At 41.9% G+C, this 22,197-nt stretch overlaps 3 protein-coding genes across 10 annotated transcripts; 2 read left to right on the top strand and 1 right to left on the bottom strand.

The window, feature by feature from the left end:
- Positions 1-4,487: 4,487 nt before the first annotated feature.
- htr1ab (5-hydroxytryptamine (serotonin) receptor 1A b) lies at positions 4,488-5,741 on the bottom strand. The gene has a single exon (XM_034547087.1). It carries the CDS (start codon positions 5,739-5,741, stop codon positions 4,488-4,490), a length of 1,254 nt encoding a protein of 417 aa, XP_034402978.1.
- A 1,660-nt stretch (positions 5,742-7,401) lies between these two features.
- On the top strand, positions 7,402-16,551 carry rnf180 (ring finger protein 180). Of its 5 annotated transcripts, none has more exons than XR_004610636.1 (9): positions 7,402-7,512; positions 8,325-8,419; positions 8,899-8,994; positions 9,849-10,607; positions 11,297-11,416; positions 11,731-11,950; positions 12,395-12,520; positions 12,996-13,125; positions 13,658-13,771. XR_004610636.1 is itself a non-coding variant. In XM_034547147.1 (9 exons), exons 2-8 carry the CDS (start codon positions 8,363-8,365, stop codon positions 13,846-13,848), a joined length of 1,569 nt encoding a protein of 522 aa, XP_034403038.1. In that variant the 5' UTR covers positions 7,402-7,512; positions 8,325-8,362; the 3' UTR covers positions 13,849-13,867; positions 16,448-16,551. The 5 variants fall into 5 exon arrangements, 2 of the variants coding, with proteins under 2 accessions (XP_034403038.1, XP_034403037.1); XR_004610635.1 differs by having other exon boundaries at positions 12,602-13,125; XM_034547147.1 differs by lacking the exon at positions 12,996-13,125 and adding an exon at positions 16,448-16,551 and having other exon boundaries at positions 13,658-13,867.
- Positions 15,218-20,651, top strand: LOC117740633 (regulator of G-protein signaling 7-binding protein B-like). Of its 4 annotated transcripts, none has more exons than XM_034547151.1 (7): positions 15,218-15,262; positions 15,998-16,596; positions 16,900-17,072; positions 17,657-17,787; positions 18,652-18,790; positions 18,918-18,988; positions 20,023-20,651. In XM_034547151.1, the coding sequence occupies exons 2-7, from the start codon at positions 16,465-16,467 to the stop codon at positions 20,112-20,114; spliced, it is 738 nt and encodes a 245-aa protein (XP_034403042.1). In that variant the 5' UTR covers positions 15,218-15,262; positions 15,998-16,464; the 3' UTR covers positions 20,115-20,651. The 4 variants fall into 4 exon arrangements, with proteins under 4 accessions (XP_034403042.1, XP_034403040.1, XP_034403041.1 ...); XM_034547149.1 differs by having other exon boundaries at positions 17,657-17,853; XM_034547150.1 differs by having other exon boundaries at positions 18,918-20,612.
- Positions 20,652-22,197: the final 1,546 nt, after the last annotated feature.

The raw sequence follows: 22,197 nt of genomic DNA, 5'->3' as shown, positions 1-22,197 counted from the left end.
TGTAAATCATATTTTTAGCTCAGAATTGCAGGACCCCGGCAAAACCGCCCACGGGGTCGCTGAAGTTCATTTAATAAAGAACGCCATCAGTCGTGACTTCATTATTGTTGGAGGAGCTCTGACCTGCGAGTAGATAATAATGTAACACAATGCAACTTATGAGAAAAACAAATAGCCGATTCTTCTTTTTACATATTGGACTCACTTGGTCTGGTACGACTGGGAGCTTGTGGTGTAAACAAATGATATACCATTACATTACTGGATGACGGTGGGCAGCTCAGTCCCGCTTCGAGCTGATTCTGTCAGTGGAGTCTTTTGGCTTTGAGGAGAGCATATAGTCATTGTTTTCTGTTTCGTATGATTTTATTTATTTATTAATAGGGTTACATTTTCCTTTTCTGATAAGTGCGTGTTGTGTCCTTGCAAGTGGCTGAAAATGTCAAGCCCTGAGTAGTCTGGCATTCAGTTTAATTTCATGAATGTCAATTGTTGCCTTTGTGGCCACTGTTCAGTGAAAGTTACATTGACTCACTTTGAAGTCAGAGGGTCGCCAGCATTACGGAAATAACATGTTGCTAAGTGGCACTAATAGTTTATTTTAATGATTTATTTTACAAGTCTGCAATTTAATTTTCTGAAAAAGTCCCCTCATAATTATGTGATTATATATTACAAAATATACAAAGTCCAGTTAGTTGTGTTGAGATCATATGCTGTGGTTTATTCCCGGGCAAATGTATTCTATATTCTCCTCACATATTGAATTGTATTTTTGTCTTGCCCCCTGTGATAAAATGCATATCAGTGCTGTTTCAAATGTAAGGTTCTTCCATTTCAAAAGAGAATCATCTGCAGCTGTTCTGCTGTTTTCCTTTAAGCTTGTTTTAACCGTTCCAAGAAGAAATAATAAAACATTATTTATTTATTTTAAAGACGAGGGGGGCTTTATCCCTGCAAGGCTGTGGAAGCCCGTAACGTAATTCCTCTGACAGCAGCACGCCACGGGCGCCTCTGTGAGGGAAACGGGATTGAATAGTTCAAGAGAGTGTGGATGAAAATGAATGCACACTCTTCACCTCCTCCAACAGGCGAACTGATTACAGCCAAGTGCTCTGGGAGGAAACCTGGAGAATACGTCGTGTGAGTCTTTAACTTGGGCCTGCACACTCCACAGAGGACTTTGTGGAATGTGAAATGTGTAATGCTTCAGTCAGCAGGAGATGTTTGTCCCCAAGCTGTTGTTTACTGTTGTTTTGAAGAGGAAACAAATGGTGTTTTTGAAATGTCACAATGTGACTGTTGGTTGGAGGAAATGAAACGTGAGGAATTGGGCATTGAAGACCCAGCATGATAATTGTGTTGTGGAGGAAATGCATCAATACGGACTGGTGTTTTTATTTTATATATTTGGTCTCGATGTGACAGCACACAATAATGCGGCGCTTTACTGCAAGAGGGGGAAAAAGTGTTGTTTTGCTCTTTATTACTGATTTCTCTGTGATATTGACAGACAGTCAGAGGTGTGAGCTATCAGTTCTCCACTATAAAACTTTACCATACTGTTGGCAACATATTTTATGAGCTTTTCTGGAGAACAATTCAAAATGGTGATATGTTAACACACTGAGCTATACAACGATTACCAATAATTCAACCTATAGAGTTATGTTCTTTTCAATTAACACACAGTGCTTTTTTCAAAATATTCATTGTTGTTGCTAAATTATTCATGTATGCAAATTGATTTCAAATCATGGCTCTACGCATTTAGTTTGCTGGTAGAAATATATTTCCCGAAAACAAACAAACAAAACAACGTGTGATGGGACTGCTCATGCTTCCTGTTTGACTGGTTTTCAGTGACGTCTGGAGCCGTTTATAAATACTGAGATTAGGATGTTCCAGTCCCCACAATGCCACACATAACATTCATTTGTGTATTCCAGTATCATTTGGACCTGTTTGTTTCTATTTTCCGTGGTCTGCACACTGAATGCTGATCCTTTTATCAATTATTTATTTATTATTTGTTTTATTCGAACTGTGAAGTACAAACTCACTCAAGGTTAATAAACCCCCTTAAATCCCAAATAAAGCATGAAGACCTGAGCTCAATGTCCTCTTTGTTGACTATGCACCACTGCCAATGTCTCTGTAGAGCTTGGCATTTAACCCACGGTGTCACCAAACTATGCTTTCTCCTCTGACCTCTGACCGAAGCTTCCATGCAGGGAAGCTTCGGTCAGACTTTATTTTAAAACCATGTAGACATTTAAAGATGTTTCCATTTGCAGCCATGAAATAAAACGTGGATCGAAACATGTAGCTTGAATGAAGCTTGAAAGAGAACATATGTGCATGTGATCCTGTCAGAGGGGATTGGACAAGGTCAGTATAATAACCTCGGAGGGTTACTCATTGGGAAATTAAAGGAGAAAAACAACAACAAAAGTTTGTGCTTCTCTTGTTGAGAGAGGATCACGACACTGACCTACTCTCCAGTCACTGTGGAACACTCTAAGCCCAAAAAAAGAGAATAGAAAGCACAGCTGCTTATTGTCTGCGGTAGCTGCAGCTGTGGGCCCCTCACACACACCTCTGTATTCCTGCAGGCCTTTGATCAGGTAATTGCACCTCCGGCCCCTCGGAGTTTGTGTCCACCATATGTCGCTATGGCGACCACCTCTCCAGCATTCATCTGTGCGCCCCCTTCAGCCTTTTTTTTTAAAAGATGGACTTATATGTTGTGAGGCTGTGAGTGACGGAGGAAAAAGGAAGAGAAAACCACTTCAACAGTAACCTTTCCATGTCATGTGTGGTGACGACAGTGTGTTGTTGTTGTTTTCTCCCTTTCTAACTGACTGTCTGTATCCACCAGAAATGGGTGGCCCCCACCCCTGGAATGACACAATGCTTGTTATTGCTTTTAAACTGTAATAAGGATAGTCTTTGACTCGCATCAGACCTGAGATAGCAGCAGATCCACACATGCATGTAATGAGAGGATCGGTGTGCAGGTGGAGCTCAGGTGGAGCTCAGGTGAAATACTTTGGGGGCTCACGATGCTGTTTGAAGACACTTTGAGGAGGATGACACATTTTCTGTTGTCGGGGGGTGCAATCCTGTGAAGACTTTAAGACAAGAACAAGTCCCACTGGGATTCATTCAAATTCACAAATACCACGTATGTTACCCCGTAACATCGAGACTTTTCTTTTAGTTGCCTTTACTCTAAGGTTTTTTAAAAGCATCTTTTTCCACGCTCTCACTGAAGCTTTACACTGAGACATTTTTAAATTGAGTGTTTTACCTTTCCATCCAATTTAAATAATCTATATGTCTCGACAGCTTTCCTTTTTAGTTTTGAAAATAAAGTTATGTGGGTTTAAACAATGCTCACCGGCATGGCTTTGAGTTTGTTGCCGTTCCACCAAAAGGTCAATATAGGGTTGAAAAGGTTATTTAGACACGCAGAGAGAATAAATCTAATCAAATGCACACCTGGAAGCAGCACAGTCACGCTCCACTTGACAGCTTCCATTGGAAAAGAAAGTGTCATATTGTGAGATATGTTCAATGCCATAATTTCCATGCACATCCGTTAGTCGTTTGCAGGTGCTGGGTGACCGTTATCTACACGGCAATTAGAAAAATCATGAAGAATCATGCCGAGAATAAACGAGTGAAGATTAAGGAACAAGGAACTTTTTCATATTTCAGTGCAGATGTTTAATCAGAATATATATGAAAATTTGCCCTGGATAAGAGTTTGAGCTAAATTCTGTAAATGTGTCTGAGTGCTGCACAGGTGGATCCTTATTTCTCTTTTTCCTAATTGCTACATATACAGTATAAGTGTTTGAACATGTGGAGTGAAATATAATATACTGTGAGGCGTGCTGCAACTAATCTTTTTGTCATTATCTGTAAATGTCTATTATTAAAAAGGATTTTGGATGTACAATGTTAGAAAATAATCACAATTTACAAGAGCCCATGGTGAGGACATCATATCTCCTGTTGTCTGACCGGCAGTCCCAAATCATAAAAAACTCAATTTACACCGATATATCAAACAAATAACACAATTGATGCTTCTTAAATGACTAATCGATTTTCAAAATTGTTATCGGTTGATTTTCTGTCCGCAGGAGACGTGCCTGACCTTCACTTTCTCCTCCCTTTGCATGCATGATGTAAAAAAAAAGCATCAATCTGTAGATAGTTTTTAAATTACGACCCCTGAAAAATGATGAAAAAAGTATTTCTTTATTGAACATTACAGAACAGGATGAGGAACACGGAGCTTTCAATCACAGCTTTATATGCATAGGCTACGGATTTCAGTACTGAACGATGGTGATGATCGACAGTAATCATTGCGAGCCCTCTTTTCCGTTTCATCGTCACTCCGTCTTCAGAACAATCTCTTTTATAAGCTGTTTGTTTTTTTAGGGCTGCTCCTCTTTTCACACGGAGGGCCGTCACGGTCTGCAGAAATGACACTTAATTATTTTCTTAAAGGCGCTCTGAAAGTCTTTGTTGAAGTACGCGTAAATGATGGGGTTGAGTAAAGAGTTGGAGTAGCCCAGCCAGTTAATGACATCCTCCAGCCAGCGGGGCATGTAGCACGAGCCCTGGCAAAAAGGCATGACCAGGGCGACGATGAAGAAGGGCAGCCAGCAGAGGATGAAGGTCCCCATGATGATCCCCAGAGTCTTCACCGTTTTGCGCTCCCGGGCCATCGCGATCTTCCTCTTCGCCTCGGTCGCCTTATCGTGCCTGCTCTCGAACAGCGGCACGCAGCTCGGGGTGTTGGGCAACGGCAGGTTGCCTTTGGAGTTGCTGTGAACTTCGATGATCTCCAGAGACTCGCCGTCCTCCGCGTGTTTCACCGCGCCGTTGACGCTCGGCAGCGGCCGAGGCTCCACGCTCCTCTTCCAGCTCTTGCCCTGCGCGTCTCCGGGAGTCTTTTTGTGGAACAGGGCGGGGGACAGCGCCAAGCAGGAGTCGGACACTTTCTTTTTCTCCGTTTTACGCACCGTCCTCCTGATCCGGAACCTGGCAGCTTTGAATATCCGCCCGTATAAAACCAGCATGAGCGTCAGCGGGATGTAAAAAGCCCCGAAAGTTGAGTATATTGTGTACCAGGGGTCTTGCCTGATCTTACACTGCTTGGGGTTCGCCCTGTCCTCCGCCATGCTGCTGGGCTTGGAGCGCATGATTAACATTGGCGGCACCGATATGGAGAATCCGACGAGCCAGGTGACACTGATGAGGACGGCGGCTCTCCGCGGCGTCCTCTTCTTCATGTACTCTATGGGATCGGTTATTGCCCAGTATCTGTCCAGGGCGATGGCGCACAGGTGCAGGATGGACGACGTGCAGCACAACATGTCCAGAGAGATGAAGATGTCGCACGGAATCTGACCAAGAGTCCACCGGTTCAACACCTGGTAAAGCGCTGCCATGGGCAGCACGAGCACCGACACCATCAGGTCGGTGACAGCCAGAGAGCCGATCAGGTAGTTGGCCACATTCTGGAGAGACCGCTCCAAGGCGATGGCTGCAACGACGCACGCGTTCCCAAATATTGCGCACAGAATGAGCGCGCCGAGCAGGAATAATGTGATTACTTGATAGCTCAGCTTCACCTCCTCGTCTTCGGGTTTGGGTGTTTTGCTGGAAGAGTTGTCAAACTGAGACCAGACTGTCGTGTTGTTTGTGGTGCCCTCCATTGTTGGTAAATTCGAAGTGTTTGGAGAGCTTCCGTTACTGGATAGAGAGCTTGGTGCGCACCACACCGTCCCACCTTGAAGAGCGCATAGTGGACTGTTGGACTGTCTCGTTCAGTAGAGAGAGCCTGAACTGCGAGTCTCGGCTGCTGACGGAGAATGATGCTGCGTATTTATACCAGTGATGGAAAAAACGTCATTTGTCTGCGAGGATTTAACAGAGTGACTGTTTGTGTCTGTTTAGTCGACAGCTGAGGCAGTGCAGATGTGGGAGTAATTGACATGGAACAACTTAAATATTTTATTTTTCTATTTTGTTCTTCAGGCAAGATAAATCAATATGCCGAATTATTTTTAATAATCACATTTTCTTGAAACAAGTGGATGTTGCCATTTCGGTGAGGAAAAAAGCTTTCAGAAAATGTCCTTTGTGGCAGAAAACACGTTTTGAGTTTTATTTTATTGATGATCGTGAACTGATCTGCATTGCATTGACAAATAAGAAATAAAGAAGGAAGAAAGAATACATGTCACTGCATACAAACTTGTATTTACTTTGATAACAACAACAGCAACAACAACAACAACAGCAACTATGTTATGTTCTGTTATGTTATTATTCTCCTAAGTTTGCTTTTGTCCACTTTAATTTATTGGGTCTTATATGCTCTTGACGAGAAACAACAACAACAACAATAACAGTAGTAATAATAATAATAGTAAGAATATTAACAATAATAATATTATTATTAATAATAATAATAATAATAATAATATATGAATTTGATAGTCAAACTTTTGTGGAATTCACTTTTGTTCTTATCTGCCGAACCATTAAAAAAAAAAAACATAATTTACAAGAGTTTTCATTGTTAACAGTTATTATAGGATATTTTAAAATCTCAGATGTGTCTGACCGTAATCATTTTCATTTTGTATTTTTAAAAAGTGAATTCATTTTTCAGCACCATGGTCAGCGCTTTGGGGCCGACAGGTGTGACACTGCCACCTGGCGTTGGTCCACAGTAAAACATGGTAATGCAATCCTTCATTATTTTAAGTGACTAAGAAAAACAGATACAACGATGGAGCATTCTGTCAAATAAAAGGAAAGTTTACAAACCAGCGTCTACTTTCTGTTTCAAACTATTAGATTTTCTTTTTCTTTTTTTCTGGCAATGTACGTATTAGTAAAATACAGTTACATTGTCTTGTGACATTTAATAACAGAGCCTACTAGTATATATCACATACGAATTTAGTCCAGTAAATCAAACTACAAGATATGTTGGGGTGTTTCTTTTTACCAGAAGCTAGCCCAGCCTTGCTGTTTTTTTCTCAACATACAATTTGACAGCTTTAAAAGTGTGAATATTCCTGCTATTATATTTTGTTAATAGTAATTTAATAGTAATAGTACATTTTGTATATGTATGTTTGCTTAATTTCTAATTGGTTTACACTCAGGCATGACCAGGACCGTGTGCAAAAAACAATGTCTGTCAGTTGAGCCCCTGTCTAAATATATTCATTAATTTGTCTTTGTACTTCCTTTCTCATCTATTTATTGTGTCTCTCCTGCAATCACTTCGAACTAACCCTTAAAGCTCTTAATACCGGTCGGCGCCTCATTTTGGCCTACTAGACTTTCCGTAGATCCGCACTCGACGCGACGTCACAGCTTCGCTTAAAGCGGAAAGGCTGCTGAACTTTCTGATTTTTGTGCACCGGGTTTCTTCCTTTCCACGACTCCAAAAGTCTTCGCAGCCGTCAGGTAGGCGAGTCCGAGTAGTGAAAGTATCTACACGCGGAGTGACATTATCTTAAGAACCGTATTTGTTATTGTCGACAACTACCAGAGAGTGTGTTGAGGTCTGTTGTGCTAAGTTAGCAAGACAGTGTTATTATTATGCCACCTCGGACTGTCAGCCACTGACGTGCAGTAGAAAACTACACAAGTCCTCTTAATGTTGTAGTTTCAACACTTTGAGAGAAAACGGGAAATGCTGTCGACCTGCTACAGAATCAACACCTGGACTCGGTCACACAGCTGTTTTCACTTGCATGACCCTTTAGAGTCACGTGCTGTTATGATGACATCACGTGTATATTTATTAATTGGATTTCCACAACAAGATATATATATATATATATATATATATATATATATATATATATATATATATATATATATATATATATTTTTTTTTTCCTTCTCTTTGGTTCACTCTAAAAATAGCCAAATAAAAACACACGTAGGCCAACAAGGTGCAGCATCAGGTTACGTCATTATGTAAATAACTGTCTCACTTACTGCGTAATGCAAGAGCGGCCTATATTTAAACATGCTGTCCTTAAGTTTGTCTTGGCTGCATTTATGCTACATGCTGAAGCGTGCGCAAAACTAAGTCAAGTCTGCTGAGCCTATAATAATAATAAAAATATATGTAGATTATGACTTTTCCTTTCTGACTATCAAACTAAATACCCTCTAAATGTTAAAGAATGAGTTCTTGTCAGTGCCTGAGAGTGTGAAGTGTGTTTTCAGTTGTGTGTCTTGACTTTCATCATCATTTTCATCAACAGCTTGACTGAAAACTCAGACAGCCTGAAGAGAGACCACCATGCTCCGTTGCAGGAAGTGTCGTAAAGGCATCATAAACTCAACGTGTCTGTCAATGGTTGGTGGAAATGTTCAACAGTTGTTTGCTTTTGAGGCATTTATTAATCTGTTTTTCATATTTTTAGCCGGTGCTGAAACCGTTAGTTTGATTAATCACTTTGCCAGTCACCAGGAAAGTAATCGGCAATGATTTTGCCAGTTGTTTTAAACACGTTTTACAAGCAAAAATGTCAAACTTTCTATGTTTCAGCGTAAAGTGTGAGCATGTCGTGCTTTTCTTTGTTTTTTATGTCATGTGAAATGTAATAGACCATCTAAATAGTGACGCCCGTTCTGGAGTTAATTAATTACTAGTTGCAGCCCTAATGATAGAGAATAGCCTATGACATTGTTCTCGGACATTGGGGTTGGGAAAACCCAAAGATAAGAGCTTGTGTTTCAGTCGTTAAAAAAAAAGATGGCCGGCTGTCAGTGTCAGAGAAACTCTGACTGGTGGGAGCTGTTCTCGCTGATTGCGTGTCCTTCATGTGGAATCAGGTTGAGGCCACAGACGAAAGCTCAGCTGCCGTTTGCAGTATTTGGCACGTGAATGTTGACGCCTTGCCAGAGTGGATACTGACCTCAGTTCATCAGGTGAGTGTGGTGGCTCGGTAATGAAGTGTGCCTCAGTCCATGCACACTGCAAAGCAATTTTTTTCTCTTTAGATTCAGATGCATAGACTTTCACATTTCCAATAGTATTAAATTAAATTACCCGACCCTAATGAGGATAAGCGGTATTGAAAATGGATGGATGGATGGATAGTCATGTGTATTCAAGTTTCTGAAAATTATGTTTTATACAGTTTTAGACTTTTTGGATTTTCTAATTATACTGCATAAATTGTATGCATACATTTTAGTTACATTTAAATAATACTATATATCACAGTATAACAAAGACACAACGATATTCTATTTCCTTTTTTTCTGCAATCAGAACAGTAGGATTTGCATTTATCACATTCCCTGTAACATCCAGCATGAAGGCGCTACCTTCTCTCAAATCTTTGCATGTAAACTATTGATTACAAATCTGCCTTTTTTTTAAGAATGGATACAGTATCACAAAACTTAATTTCACGAGACCTTAAGTGTATTGATATTTTCACACCTGATATTTGTAGTTTTTAATGTGCTTCGTTGCCACTCCCTGTTCCTTTTTACATCTTGCAGCTTCAATCTCACAGGTGGTTGTCCAAATACGTCGACCCTAGTTTTATACAATAAAATGAAACGGATTGTATTGTTGGTGAAATAGTGGACTTACTTTACTAAGATTGCAAAGTGAAAATTGCAAGTGAAGAGGTTCGATTCAACAGTTGAATCGATAAGGAAAATAATCCATATCCTATTGTTTAAAAAGTAAATTGGATTGGACATTTTAATCTTCTAAAAATCTATCGATGTGAAGATAACGTTGATTTCCATATCTGGTTTCTGTCTAGGCTCAGTGGACTGCAGGAAAACTGAACTGCCAGCACTGCGGAGCTCGTTTGGGAGGCTTCAACTTTATTAAAAGCAGTAAATGTCCCTGCGGGCGGGACGCCACCGTCCACCTCAACAAGAGCCGCATGGACCGTGACCACAAACACTACGTCCTCATCGTCCAGCCGAGGAGGACGAGGCCTGAGAAGGAACGGGCCGGTCTGCTGACAGGTGGCTCTCAGAGCAGAGAGCAGAGGCCTGAACTTAACAGGACCGCGCTAGACAGTTTACAGCTCAACTGTGCTGCGGTCATGTCACACATAAGCGCTGCTGAGGCCTCTAACTCACTGTCAGACAGTGAAAACACACAGTCGTTTTCTTTTAGCCCTCTGCACTGCATCTCTCATCGGAGACGGTGCAGTTTGGAAGAAGATTCCGCCATCGGGTCGTCGAGTTTTTGTCCCGCAGGCCTGACGGTCAAGTCCGCCGTTGAGGGTGCAGATACAGGAGCACGCGAGTCTCCAAAATCACCCGTCTCGTATCCCACGAGTCAGCAGTTTGACACGGATGGTGAAGCCCCAGTCGACGCGGTCGCCTGCCGTTCGTTCATTTCTGGAAGTACGTGGTCACCTCTGGATCGGCAGCTGCTGCAAACTGTGGAGGACGTTGAGTCTTCTCCAGAGACCGCGGCCGTCCACGAGGAGGTTCCTGTTTCAGCCCTCTTCCCCAGAGGGAGGTCCATCTCTCACAGTGTGGCCGAGCAGGACGAGGAAGTGGTGGTATGTTGCTGGAAATCACAGTGAATATGAAAAAATCTGCTTTAATTAGGACCGAAGCTAATGATTACTTTCATGTATTATCACATTATATTAACATTATTCTAGTCAGTGTTCATTTCTTTTTTTTTTTGTATTTCTTTTTTTTACCTTTTTAAAATTATGTAATGAGGTAATACAAAGAAACATAGAAACAGTATAGGAACCCAACAATCATCACATTTAGGGTTTCCCACAGTGTTTTAGAGTAGAGGTGGACCATTTGGCCTGAAACCCAATGGGGGCTATGTTATCTAACTCTGCTTCCTAACTAATTTGACATAAGGGTTAGGGTTCAGGTCTTCCACAGACTGCCTTTACAGGCCGCGGCTCATTGTCTGCAGTTCACTGCTAACCAAACTCTTCTTCACTTCCCTTGAGCCGGCAAGCGATGAGCGGTTCTCTATAGATGGGGACCTAACGGACATTTAAATGAAAATCTTCAAGATAATTACTTTAAGATTATTGTTTCATGTTGTTGTTAACCATGGTTTTCATCTGTAGAGGTACTGTTTAATTTAAGCAAAACCCATTTGTCTTTTCCTTACTTGCTAATTACAATGAATGTCCCTCGTGGGTTCTGTTGTTTCAGCTGTTGAATCAGTGTCATGGATCAGGACGCTTGATATGTGTGTTCGTTTGACCCTTGTCAGCCTTCAGGCTTCATGGCCTCCACAGCCTCGACCAGACTGAGCAAAAAGGAGAAGAACCGCCTGAAGAGTCTTCGGAGGAAACAGAGGAGAGAGCGATGGCTGCACAGCCAGCTGGAGCAGGTGAGATGCATTGTGGGTCTAATTCTAAATTACTCCCACTGAGAAAAAAAAAACGATAAATGATTTAAAAAAAAAAACAAAAAAAAAAACGTTTCTCAGAAAAGTATGGTGAACTAAGTTTTGGAAAAACAGGAATACTATCTTTGTGAGATACATAGTAATGTGAAGATTTTAAACATTTCTGATGTATTGCCACATTGTAGCAAAACATTTCAGATTTGAAAAAAATATATGTATTGCATGCTTGCACAGTGAAAATTTCCGGATTATTGGATGTGTGTGTGCGCTGCGTGCGTGTGTGCGTGTCCCTCCAGGCCGAGAGTGTGAGCGCCTCCCAGTTGTCCAGTGAGCAGGAGGACAGAGAGGGCCTCACCTGCGCCGTTTGTCTCGAGGTCTACTTCAGCCCGTACAGCTGTCAGCCCTGCGGTCACGTCTTCTGCGAGCCGTGTCTCCGCTCAATCGCCAAGAACCGGCCCACACACACCCCCTGCCCTCTCTGCCGCACCCTCATCTCACACACCACCTTCCACACAGGTAGGCTTCTTCCACGACTGCCTGAGACCCGTGTTAATAGATGGACATTTTACCAACAATTAAATTGTATGCAGTTATAATCAGAAATACCAAATATTTGCTGTTTCCAGCATCATTAATGTTAGGATTTGTCAAAAGAAATGTTTTAATCTTTTCTATATCATTGTAAATTCAATATCTTGACAAAACGAGACTATATTGCTTGTAGGTGTGAATTTAAGTGTGAGAAGTTGTCTGACTGGGCAGACTGGTGACCTCTAGGTGTATACCTGGACAGTCTGCCACCCTGCACAGGATAAACAGGTCTAGATAATGTACGGTTGAAACAATATTCATCACATTAATCGTTAGTCGCAGCCCTGCCCTTGTTGCAATGAGCTACAGTAATAAGGAAATAGTCTGAATCTGATAGTGACTGTACTTACCGTTCTCTTTTCTCTTCAGAGCTCAACCAAACAGCCGAGACCTTCTTCCCGAAAGTATACTCCGCCCGCAGGCAGAACTTCCAGAAGGCTTCGTGTGCAAAATGGTCTCTGCCCAGCTGTCGCAAACGCTTCCGTACCTTCTGGGGTGAGATAGAGTTTGTAATCGTTGTGTCAGCGTTTTTCTTTTTCTTTTGTCGAGTAAGTGGTACTCATCCTTTTTTGATAGTGAAGTCCCCGGATCATGCTGAGCAACTATGGTGCTGTTTCGGAGAAGAGGCGGTTCAGTTAGTGACCTTCTCCGTTTGACTGACCATTCCATCAGAAATCAGTCCTACATGTCAACTTCTGGTTTTCCCGTCCCAGTCCGGTCCATTGTACCAGTTTAATGCAAGCCTTCCTCAGCAACCTGTGCTGACGTCACTGCACTAAATCCAACTTAGTACTGCATTAGTAATAAGCAATATGACAATGTGGTTTACATAATATTATGTTTGTTTATAAATGCACTAAAGTGTCTGAACTCACTCTGAGTAATTTGGAGCCACGCCTCAGTTGAAGTGGGAGGGAGCCAGAGGTACACGATGTCTTTGTTTACTAGGAAGTTCATGTGTTTTTTTTAGTGTGACGAGACATGACAGGGTTGAGGACAAAGAAACGCCGCCCCTTTTATTTTCTACGTACAACCGTCACACCGGGCACACCGGGCACATTGGACAGCGATGTGTTGCCGGGGTTCAAGGATGTAGAAAAGTGAGTGACTTCTGATGGAATGCCCCTGACCGCATCGCACCCTTTTCCCTCGTTTCCTAAGAAAAGCAGAACTTTTATTGCTTTGCTCCTACAATTTAGTGTCAATGATGAACGTTATCAGTAGTTGACAATCCTACACAAGGACTTTAACAGACGGTAAAACAGCAGTTAATCAAATCCAGTGAGATGAACGTGGTACATTAAAAGGAAATATTTTAATGAATTATTGTGTGATATTTAAAAACTGCAATGTGCAGACTACACTGGAAACCTTAAACTGGATTTTTTTAAATGTTGAGTTTAAATATGTCCTCATTTAAGATCATTATTAAAGAAAATGTAAAACAAATTCTCTTTTTAATGGCCATTTTATTTCTAAATAAAAAAAATTAAACAACCCTACAAAATCAATCACTACAAATCAATCCATATGTTTTCAGATACATTACCGACACAACATTTCATACCCAAATAAAGGAGACATTGCGCTTAATCTTAAGTACAGATGGTCATTTGATCCGTCTCTCTTCAGGAGAACAGAGGCAGGCGGCGGGGAGGCGCTGGCACTTCGTCCACGGAGGGTTCACGCTGGACACTTTGGACTTCACCGACATTCGCGGCTGGCTCTTCGACATCGGCCTGGTCATCATCTACATCCATTCGGTCAACTGGATCCTGGCTTTCCTCTTCTTCTGTTTCCTCATGTACTACTTCTTCTTTTAAAAGGCACCGAGGCTTGCTGGTGAGTTTTGGAGTCCAGGTTTTCTTTTAAAGTCACCAGTTACTTTAGTGGGGAAGTATCACAGAAATAGGAGAAGTGGATTTGACACGCATGGGAGCAGGAATCTGAACATTAGCGAGTTTGACGTGTTTCGAAAAGTTTACAATATGCCAACCTTATAATTCTGACCATGATTCAAATAGAGGTTATTTTTGCTAGAGTTATACACCCATGGTGTAAGTGCAATACACCCAATGAGGTGTCCTGATCTGCTGAAATAACGGGTAAGTCTAGAGTTCAGAAAAAAGCCCCGGCCTGAAGCAAAGTAGTGTTACTGTTAATTCTGTTACTTTGGACAGCAGGAAAACCTTGTCTAATGTGTGCCGTTTGTTAGTGAAACCTTTGGTTTGTGGTAGAACTATTTGTTAATAGTGGTAGGTGATGATCCGACAGAAGAAAAGAAAATCACATGATTGATGCATAATATAATCTGACAATTTTGTTTAACAAGGAATAGTTGAACATTTTAGGGAAATATGCTTGCTCCCTTTCTTTCAGAGAGGTACATGATTGATGCTACTCTGTGTGTTCGGAACAGTGCAGTAGCCCGGAGGCGATTAGCCTTAGCTTAGCATAAGGGCTGGAAGCAGAGGGAAGTGGCGAATGATAAGAAGTTTATGTATGTAAGAAATGAATCAAACAAACGAGATGCAACTTGTTTACCAGTGAGCCTCAGCAGTGTCAATGGGTGTATTTTTTAACCTTTGCAGTGAGATGTGCTGCTGAGAAAGTTTTGCTTCTATATTTGTACATGTTTTATTTACAAAGAAGTGCTATGTCAGGAATCAAATATCAAGCAAGTGAAAAAAGTAGCAGTTATTATGGATGGAAATCATGATTGATTGAATGAATGAATGAGGGGGTGTTTGAGCAAGAACAAGAAGAAATGGTGCCTTTGCTCAGTCTTTGCCTTCTGTTAATAAGTAATATGAAACGGGAAGTGAGCAGCTCCCTGGCACAGAATACTCTGTATTCATGGGTGGCCTCAAATAAAAATACTACAGCATTCAGTGATCACTAATCGTCTGTTTTTGAAGGAACGGTGGTGTAAGTGAAAAAAGGGCTCCTCCAATGTTTTTCTTTCCTTAAATATTTATTTTGCAACCGCGCTTTGAATCGCAACACTCTTTTAGCTCATAGTTTGGGGTTTCACATGCACTGCTCTGTTCAGTCTCTGTGTTCTAGCAAACACTATTTCCAGTACCAGCAGCCGGCTATTAAGATTCAGAGTCAGCTTTATTGGCCAAGTATGCCTGCACACACAAGGACTCTGACTGTTTTTTTTTCCATCTCTCTCAATGTACATGCACAGAAGTAGAAATAACAGCAAGGCAGAAGGGCATCAAAGCTGGACAGGTAACGTGAAAAGACAGAACTGATATTTACATAAGTGAAAGAATAAGTGTAAATATATATAATATATGAATACTAAGCACGAAACACGGTGCTATAATACTGTTTTGCATCTGCAGTTGTGTGCTTGACTATAGCCAACTTCATATGGTGATAATGGACAATGTCAGGGTTTCAGCTTATTCCCCTCCCAGTAGCCAACATAACGGATGCAGCTGTAAATACAGAAAGAAAGAACAGTCTATCAACACCAATAACTTGATCTGTTAAACAATCGTATTTAAGTGAACGGGGAGCTATTGTCATTTGTTGGTTTGGTTGATGCTCAAAGAACCCCTCACAAGTGTGGAACTGCTTTAAAGACGATCTTGAAGAAAGACATTATGGATGACACGGTCAGCACCAGGGGTCTGTTCTGAGTATATACGGGTCCTTTTTGTTTCACAGCAATATAGATTAAAGCTCAGGAAGAAAAAATAAATAAATAATCCGTCTTTCATTCATTGGAGCTCCAGACTTAATTCCTGATGACATCATATGTGTTTAGAGAGGCTGTACGGTCGCTCGTGTTACCCAATATTGATTGAACTTTTCTATAAACTGTGGAAACGTCGTGTTCCCCCCTGTAATGGGGCCGTGTAATGCACTAAATGCACCTTCATCCTTGAGTTTAAATAACGTTAATGTCACAGAGGAAAAACCTGGCTTTTCTTTTCTTTTCTGGATGCTCCTAAACAGTTAATTGTCAGTCGGAGGGTGACGACTTGTTTTGCTGTTGGCTCGTTCCGAATCCTCCTCACACGTGAGCGCGCGGCGGAAGACGGAGGAGCCTCCCTCTCGGCCTTCAGGAGGGGCTGAAGGTGACTCTCCTCTCGGCTGGAATGCAGAGCGAGCTGCTGGGGGTCCGTCCGGCCCGCTACACGGTCCTGCTCCGGGCAGAATAGACGACACTCAGACCCTGCGGAGGGGGAGGAGGGATGGGGAGTGGGGTCCTTTGAGCATCAACCAAACCCCCGCGACTCCGCTGCGTCCGAGCGGGTACATTCCTTCTTTATAGAGGACACAGCGGCTATCAGAAAAGAAAAGAGCGCTCTCTCTCTCTCTCTCTCTTTCTTTCTCTCTTTCTTTCTCTCTTTATCTGTCTCTCTCTCTCTCTCTCTCTGTGTGACTGCGTCTGTCTGGGCTCAGGTGGTGGCCGTGCATGCATGTGTTCCGCACCATACGGGCGGAAAAAGCGCCCAAGATCTGCAGGGAGCGTCTTTCCCACCAGTAAAGTGGCGCAGACGGAGCCGGAGCGCCGCGAGAGCACGGAGGGGGCCGTGGACGGCAGCAGGATGGTGAGCACCGAAATGAGTCTTCCCCGTGCACGATGAGCAAGTGGTCCGTGGTCGGCGTGCATCGCTCTGCACCAGAGCACAGGTGCTTGTTATTTAGCCGTTATTTTGGTCTCATCACGTACAGGTGCACAGGTGCAGCAGTGGCGCAAAAGGGACCACACTAGTAACAAATAAAACCAACAGCTCTTAGCATCCTTTTATTGCCATCGTTTTTTGTTCTCGCCTTCCTTTGAAGATACTACATTCTCGGTTTGTTCCGGTTTGAGCAGCGCCCGGTGGTCTGACGGTGTGTTTGCTCTCCAGACGGTGCAGGAATTCAACACCCTCGTGGCGCTGTACCGGGAGCAGGTCATCTCCGTCGGGGAGATCTCCGCCGACTGTCCGTCTCTGCGGGCTCAGATGCACCACACGCGGTCCAAAGGTTGCTCCATGGCCCGGGCCGCGCACCAGGACCTCACCGTCATCTCTGTGTCAGGGTAAGAAGGAACCAAAGCCAAAGACGGTTGTTATGGGGGGGGGGCATATGTTGGCTCCCATACATAATACTTAACAGCTGTCCCTCCGTGTTTGTTTCCAAGCACGTTTTAACCTCTTTAACCCATTAATTCACCCTTTAAATAGTAATGCAATTAATACATGTTATTCTAAACAAAGTGATTGACAGTAAAACTAGATCATTAAAAAGAGAGAATTTATATTTATGAGATAAAACGGGAAAAGTGTGAAGGTAAAAAGATGAATATAAAAACACAATGAAATGTTAATAAACAATGCTGCTGTGACCTTTGACAGAAGTTCACTCTGCAAGGTGGTTTAGGTGTGTGTGTGTGTGTGTGTGTGCGTGTGTGTGTGTGTGTGTGTGCGTGTGTGTCTGTCTGTTAAAACGTTAATCTGCTGGATGTTTTGTAACTCAGCCAGCTGGGATGCAAACACTAACATCCCACTTCTCTTTTTGTTTGATTTTTTCGCTTTGTTTTTCCTTCCTCCCTTTCATCCCCTTTCTCCCCCCCCCCCCCCCCCCCCCCCCCCCCCCTCCTCTCCTCCTTGCTCCATGCTGCAGTCTGGAGGACGGAGAGATCCACCCCGAGATCTGTAGGCTCTTCATCCAGCTGCAGTGCTGTCTGGAGATGTTCATAACAGAGATGCTCAAATCCATGTGTCTGCTGGGGGTGCTGCAGCTGCACAGAAAAAGTACCATCTCCAAAATATCACAACATTATGACGCCACAAAAATTACCAGAGGGATGACGATCCATGGTACTTTTCAAGCCAATTCCAAAAATAATTGATCAGCTTGGGCAGATGACTTTTTTTAGACGTAATCGAATTTCAACACACTTAACAACATAACCTGCGGAGTCAGTGCAACCACCTCCATGTGAATCCCATTGCTATAATAAGGACTTTGCCTATAATCAATTAATTATGTACTTGGTTTGTGTCACTAGATCTCACTGGGAATATTTCCCTATCAATAACAACAAAAGAAAGCCAGTAAAAAATATTTTACATTGACTTTTTTCTTTTTTTATCCAGGGGAAGTGACAGCGGGACAGATACACGTGTAAAGATTAAAGTAATTGATGGTGTCTTCCATTTAGCTGCTTGAAACTAAAAGAAGAAGTCATAATAGGACAGATCGGTTCTATTCCTTGGTGTACTCCAGGCAAACTAAATTGTCCAAGATGCCGGCTTACGTGATTTGAGAAGAGGGAGGAACAAAAGGACTTTATTGTGTCACCGGCACCCTTTGAATAGAGCGGAGCCATTGTTAACGTTATTAGTAACAGCTGTGACGGGTCCAAATGTCTGCGGTGAAAAAAAGCCCATGTTGTTTTACGATTATCACACATTGAATTTATGTTTTACAAAAGGAAAACACAACACCAATGGCACAAGGCATTATTAAATTTAAAAGACTGATTTGAAGAAGAAAAAAAATAAGTACACATAAAAACTGAACACAGAAGAGCACGTGAACTTTTGCTTTGGAGGAATGCTTTGCATGTGTTTGAGTTGTCCTCATTGCCGATGCCTCTCTGCTCCGACCTGAAGGAACAGACTCGGAGCCGAGGTTGGACCTCCGGCTGGATGAGAGCTCGGACGTTCCCATCCTGGAAGACCGATCCTCCTCCCCCATCGACTTTCCCCATGAGCAGTGGCTGGTGGGAATGGATATTCAAAACATAGAGAGGTACACCGACTGCATCTGCTTTTTCACAATTCATTTGTCCGTCGTTTAACTGTATTTTTATACTGCGGTGAATTTATAATAATTCAGTCGGACTTCACGTAAGCCGGTGTTTCTTTTGGTTTCACAGAGACATGCGAGAGATGAGAAACCTACTCAGCAAACTCAGGGACACGATGCCATTGCCCCTGAAAAACCAAGGTGTGTCATGTTTGTGGGAGATGAAGATTCATAACATCATTAGTGTTGCAGTTGCGAATGACTTTTGTAGCACTATATTCCATAATTATTTCTGAAGTTTCCATACATAATCCCAGGTTATTTACAACAGATGCATCAATGGACTGAGACTAAATTTTTTAAAAACTGGTTACGACTGGTTTGGATTTGACTGGCCATTGAAGTAGATACAGCCCTCATTCATCGTTTAATAAGGCGTTAATATTCACTGATGAAAGGAGCCCTCCATGAGGAAATTAACTGACACCTAAAAGCTGATGCAGTCGCTCCCAACATGGATGATTTTAAAGGGGTTTGTCGTATGTTTCTCAGGGTAAGAAATTGTAAATTCCTACACAAAATCAGGTGTTAATGACTTTGTTTTATTGTGACAAACTATCATTTTACATCTTCAGGCCTCTGAGAATCATTAAAATCTTCTTACTCACTTTCTTGATGAGACTGCTGGTAAATCTCACACAATTTAAAGAGAGGTACACACACACACACACACACACACACACACAAAAACCTTTTCAACATGTTCTTCCCAATCGGGAAACTCAGTATCAAGGCCAAAATAATAGTACATTTTGCAAATCCCAAATTAAGATAGAAAAAAATTAAGCAAAAATACTCATCATTATTATGATACATACATAACTGCTCACCACTCTTAGACGTGTTTAACAGGTCCAATATTAAAGCTGTTGTGTGGAACTTTTGTCTTGCCCCTTCTGGCAGTGAGAGTTGTTACACAAACGCTGTTGATGCATGTTTAAGACATTAGTGCGTATGTGAGCGTGATGCATCTCCCTTCTTTATTCAATATTGTTTCACTCTTTCGGCCTTGACTGTAACGGACGTTCATCTATATGTAAAAGCGCTCCAACTTGAAGGGGTTCACAAGTAAATAGAGTGGGAACGAGTGACAGCGGACCTTGTGTCAATGCAGTCGGCCGTCATCATGTCAACCCGCTCAGTGCTTCCATCACAAACGTGTTTCTTTGTTCCAGACGACAGCAGCTTGTTGAATCTGACTCCACTCCCGCTGGTCAGACAGAGGAAGAGACGCTTCCCCGGACTCTGCTGCATGGTGTCTGGCTGAGAGGCTGAAGGCTGCACTACAGGCCGCACATACATACGGGATTCATTCATCTTATTTCATTGCAATGAAATAAGATGATATCTGAAATTGTAATCTTGTAGTAACTGTTATCTAATTCTATGCCATTTGTCTTTTTCATCTTGATGTTAGCTTTTTTTTTCACTTGAGTTCTGCGAACCACCTCGTTCCGGTTCCGTCCATTTAGTGGCGTAACATTTCAGGCTTGAATCGAGTTTGGTTATTTTCAAATGTATTTCATTAATATGTATTCAGAGTAGATGGTTCATATATAATACCAAGTGGAGAGGGGAAAATAGTGAAGCCAAAGTGTTGCATTAGCCTGGCGAGCTAACTGTCGGTAATGAATCAAATGCATCAAAAGATATAGTACTGTGCAGAACTCTACTTTGTTTTCTGGAGTCATCTTTTTATTTTATTTCCTTTTCTTTCTCACGTATGCAGCCATTCCAACTAATCTTTTTTCTGTTTTTGTGCCATTTTGTTATTATGGAAGAATAAAAATGTACATATTCAGGCTACCGTGCTTGTGTCACACCTCCATGTTTGAATGTGTCACACTGTGACACGCTTTAGTCCCAATGACCTCCTGAAGTAACATAACTGAACATCATTCAGTAGAGGCTCTTGCCTGTGTGGTGGGAAAGCTCTTTCACAAAGCATTTAATATGCAGTGTTATGATGTGTACTCTTAAATGGCTCCGATAATTATTGATTTTTTTTCTTCTATAGGAAAAAAGAAAGGATTTTGAATTGGTCCAACAGTGTGTGGGTAAAAATAAACGTTAAGCCAAATAAGTACCAGCAGCTGCTGCAAAGCTTATAGATATTTGAAGCATTTCAATTGTATAATATCATTATTATTATTATTACACTTTTTCTTGTAAAATTACATTATAATTGCTGTTTACTCCAATACTCCAAAGCTGAATCGTCAGTGTTCATTCTGTTCAAGGTTCTCCGTACGATACTCCGAGCATAGATATGGCAGCGAACAACAATTTGCGATGTGAAGATATGGAGGAGCGCGTCCACCTGAGCAGTGAAATGAAGTCACCCTCCCAATGTGTGCGTAATGTGAGCTTCTCTGTGCTTTGTTAGGACCAGCCGCTCGAGCCCTATAGTGGAGTTTGCGAGCTGGTTAGCTAGTGGCCGCAGCTCTGTACGCCACTCATACAGCGGTTTCAGCTGATAACCTCCGACCCCCGTCCCCTCAGGTAAACACTGTTATCCCTGTCACCTCTGTTTAGCACTGTTTAGCGCTGTTTATTGCTGTTTAGCACTGTTAGCACTGTTAGTTGTGAGCCACCGGCTCAGCTGCAGCCATGTTGAGAGCCGTTGAGAGGCAATACGTAGATATGCTCTGAAGTTCGCACATAGCACCTTTAATATTTCGGCGTGTAATGACCGTTGCGGCCTAGCAGGGCTTTTAGTCTGGTTGTACACAAATGTCCAGCACGTCATTTGCAGTCTTCCTTTCAGCTTAATTTTCCTTCACTAGGGCTTTTTTTTTTTGTTCCACATAAATAAACAGAAGAATTGAAAAACCCACATACTAAAAACTAATTGAAGTGAACTCATTCATCAGAAGCACTTCACTAGAGGCATTTTTGCTCATTGAATGTATATTGTAATTTGTAAATACGTGTTTGTGATGTTCTCTTTCTTTAATGTTATCTAGAGTGGTGGTGCCATGTGTAGTTAATGTGTCCTGCAATGTAGAGAATACACAGCTTAACGTGTACAGTTTAGGACATTTTATAATGTGAATAAAGTTTTATATACAAGTAAGATGATATTTAATTTTTTAATTGTCTTTCTCTTCAAGGACGAATGCAACATCTTTTTAATATTGATTTGCTTTATTTCCAAGAGTGAGATGAGAGGAGCAATAATCAATTCAATGCCTTTGAGTAAAGTGCAGAGTTGTTCTTCAACTATCTAGAGACTATTTCTTTGTAAGGGTTCTCCATTTCTTTAAAAATATATATTTAACATGTTGACTAGACGTCTATCCCATTGTGCACCACTTCATCTGTTAAATTATCAACTTTTGGTCATATGA

This window comes from Cyclopterus lumpus, chromosome 12, assembly GCF_009769545.1.
Source record: "Cyclopterus lumpus isolate fCycLum1 chromosome 12, fCycLum1.pri, whole genome shotgun sequence".
NCBI classification, from domain to species: domain Eukaryota; kingdom Metazoa; phylum Chordata; class Actinopteri; order Perciformes; family Cyclopteridae; genus Cyclopterus; species Cyclopterus lumpus.
This window is presented reverse-complemented; position numbering and strand designations above follow the sequence as displayed.

Coding starts and splice junctions, on each gene's coding strand:
- htr1ab (XM_034547087.1), bottom strand. CDS start 5,741: ATGGAGGGCACCACAAACAACACGACAGTCTGGTCTCAGTTTGACAAC.
- rnf180 (XM_034547147.1), top strand. CDS start 8,363: ATGCTCCGTTGCAGGAAGTGTCGTAAAGGCATCATAAACTCAACGTGT. Junction 8,995..9,848: donor TACTGACCTCAGTTCATCAG/GTGAGTGTGGTG, acceptor GTTTCTGTCTAG/GCTCAGTGGACTGCAGGAAA. Junction 11,951..12,394: donor ACACACCACCTTCCACACAG/GTAGGCTTCTTC, acceptor TTTTCTCTTCAG/AGCTCAACCAAACAGCCGAG.
- LOC117740633 (XM_034547148.1), top strand. CDS start 16,465: ATGTGTTCCGCACCATACGGGCGGAAAAAGCGCCCAAGATCTGCAGGG. Junction 17,854..18,651: donor CAGAGGGATGACGATCCATG/GTACTTTTCAAG, acceptor TCCGACCTGAAG/GAACAGACTCGGAGCCGAGG. Junction 18,791..18,917: donor GATATTCAAAACATAGAGAG/GTACACCGACTG, acceptor TTGGTTTCACAG/AGACATGCGAGAGATGAGAA.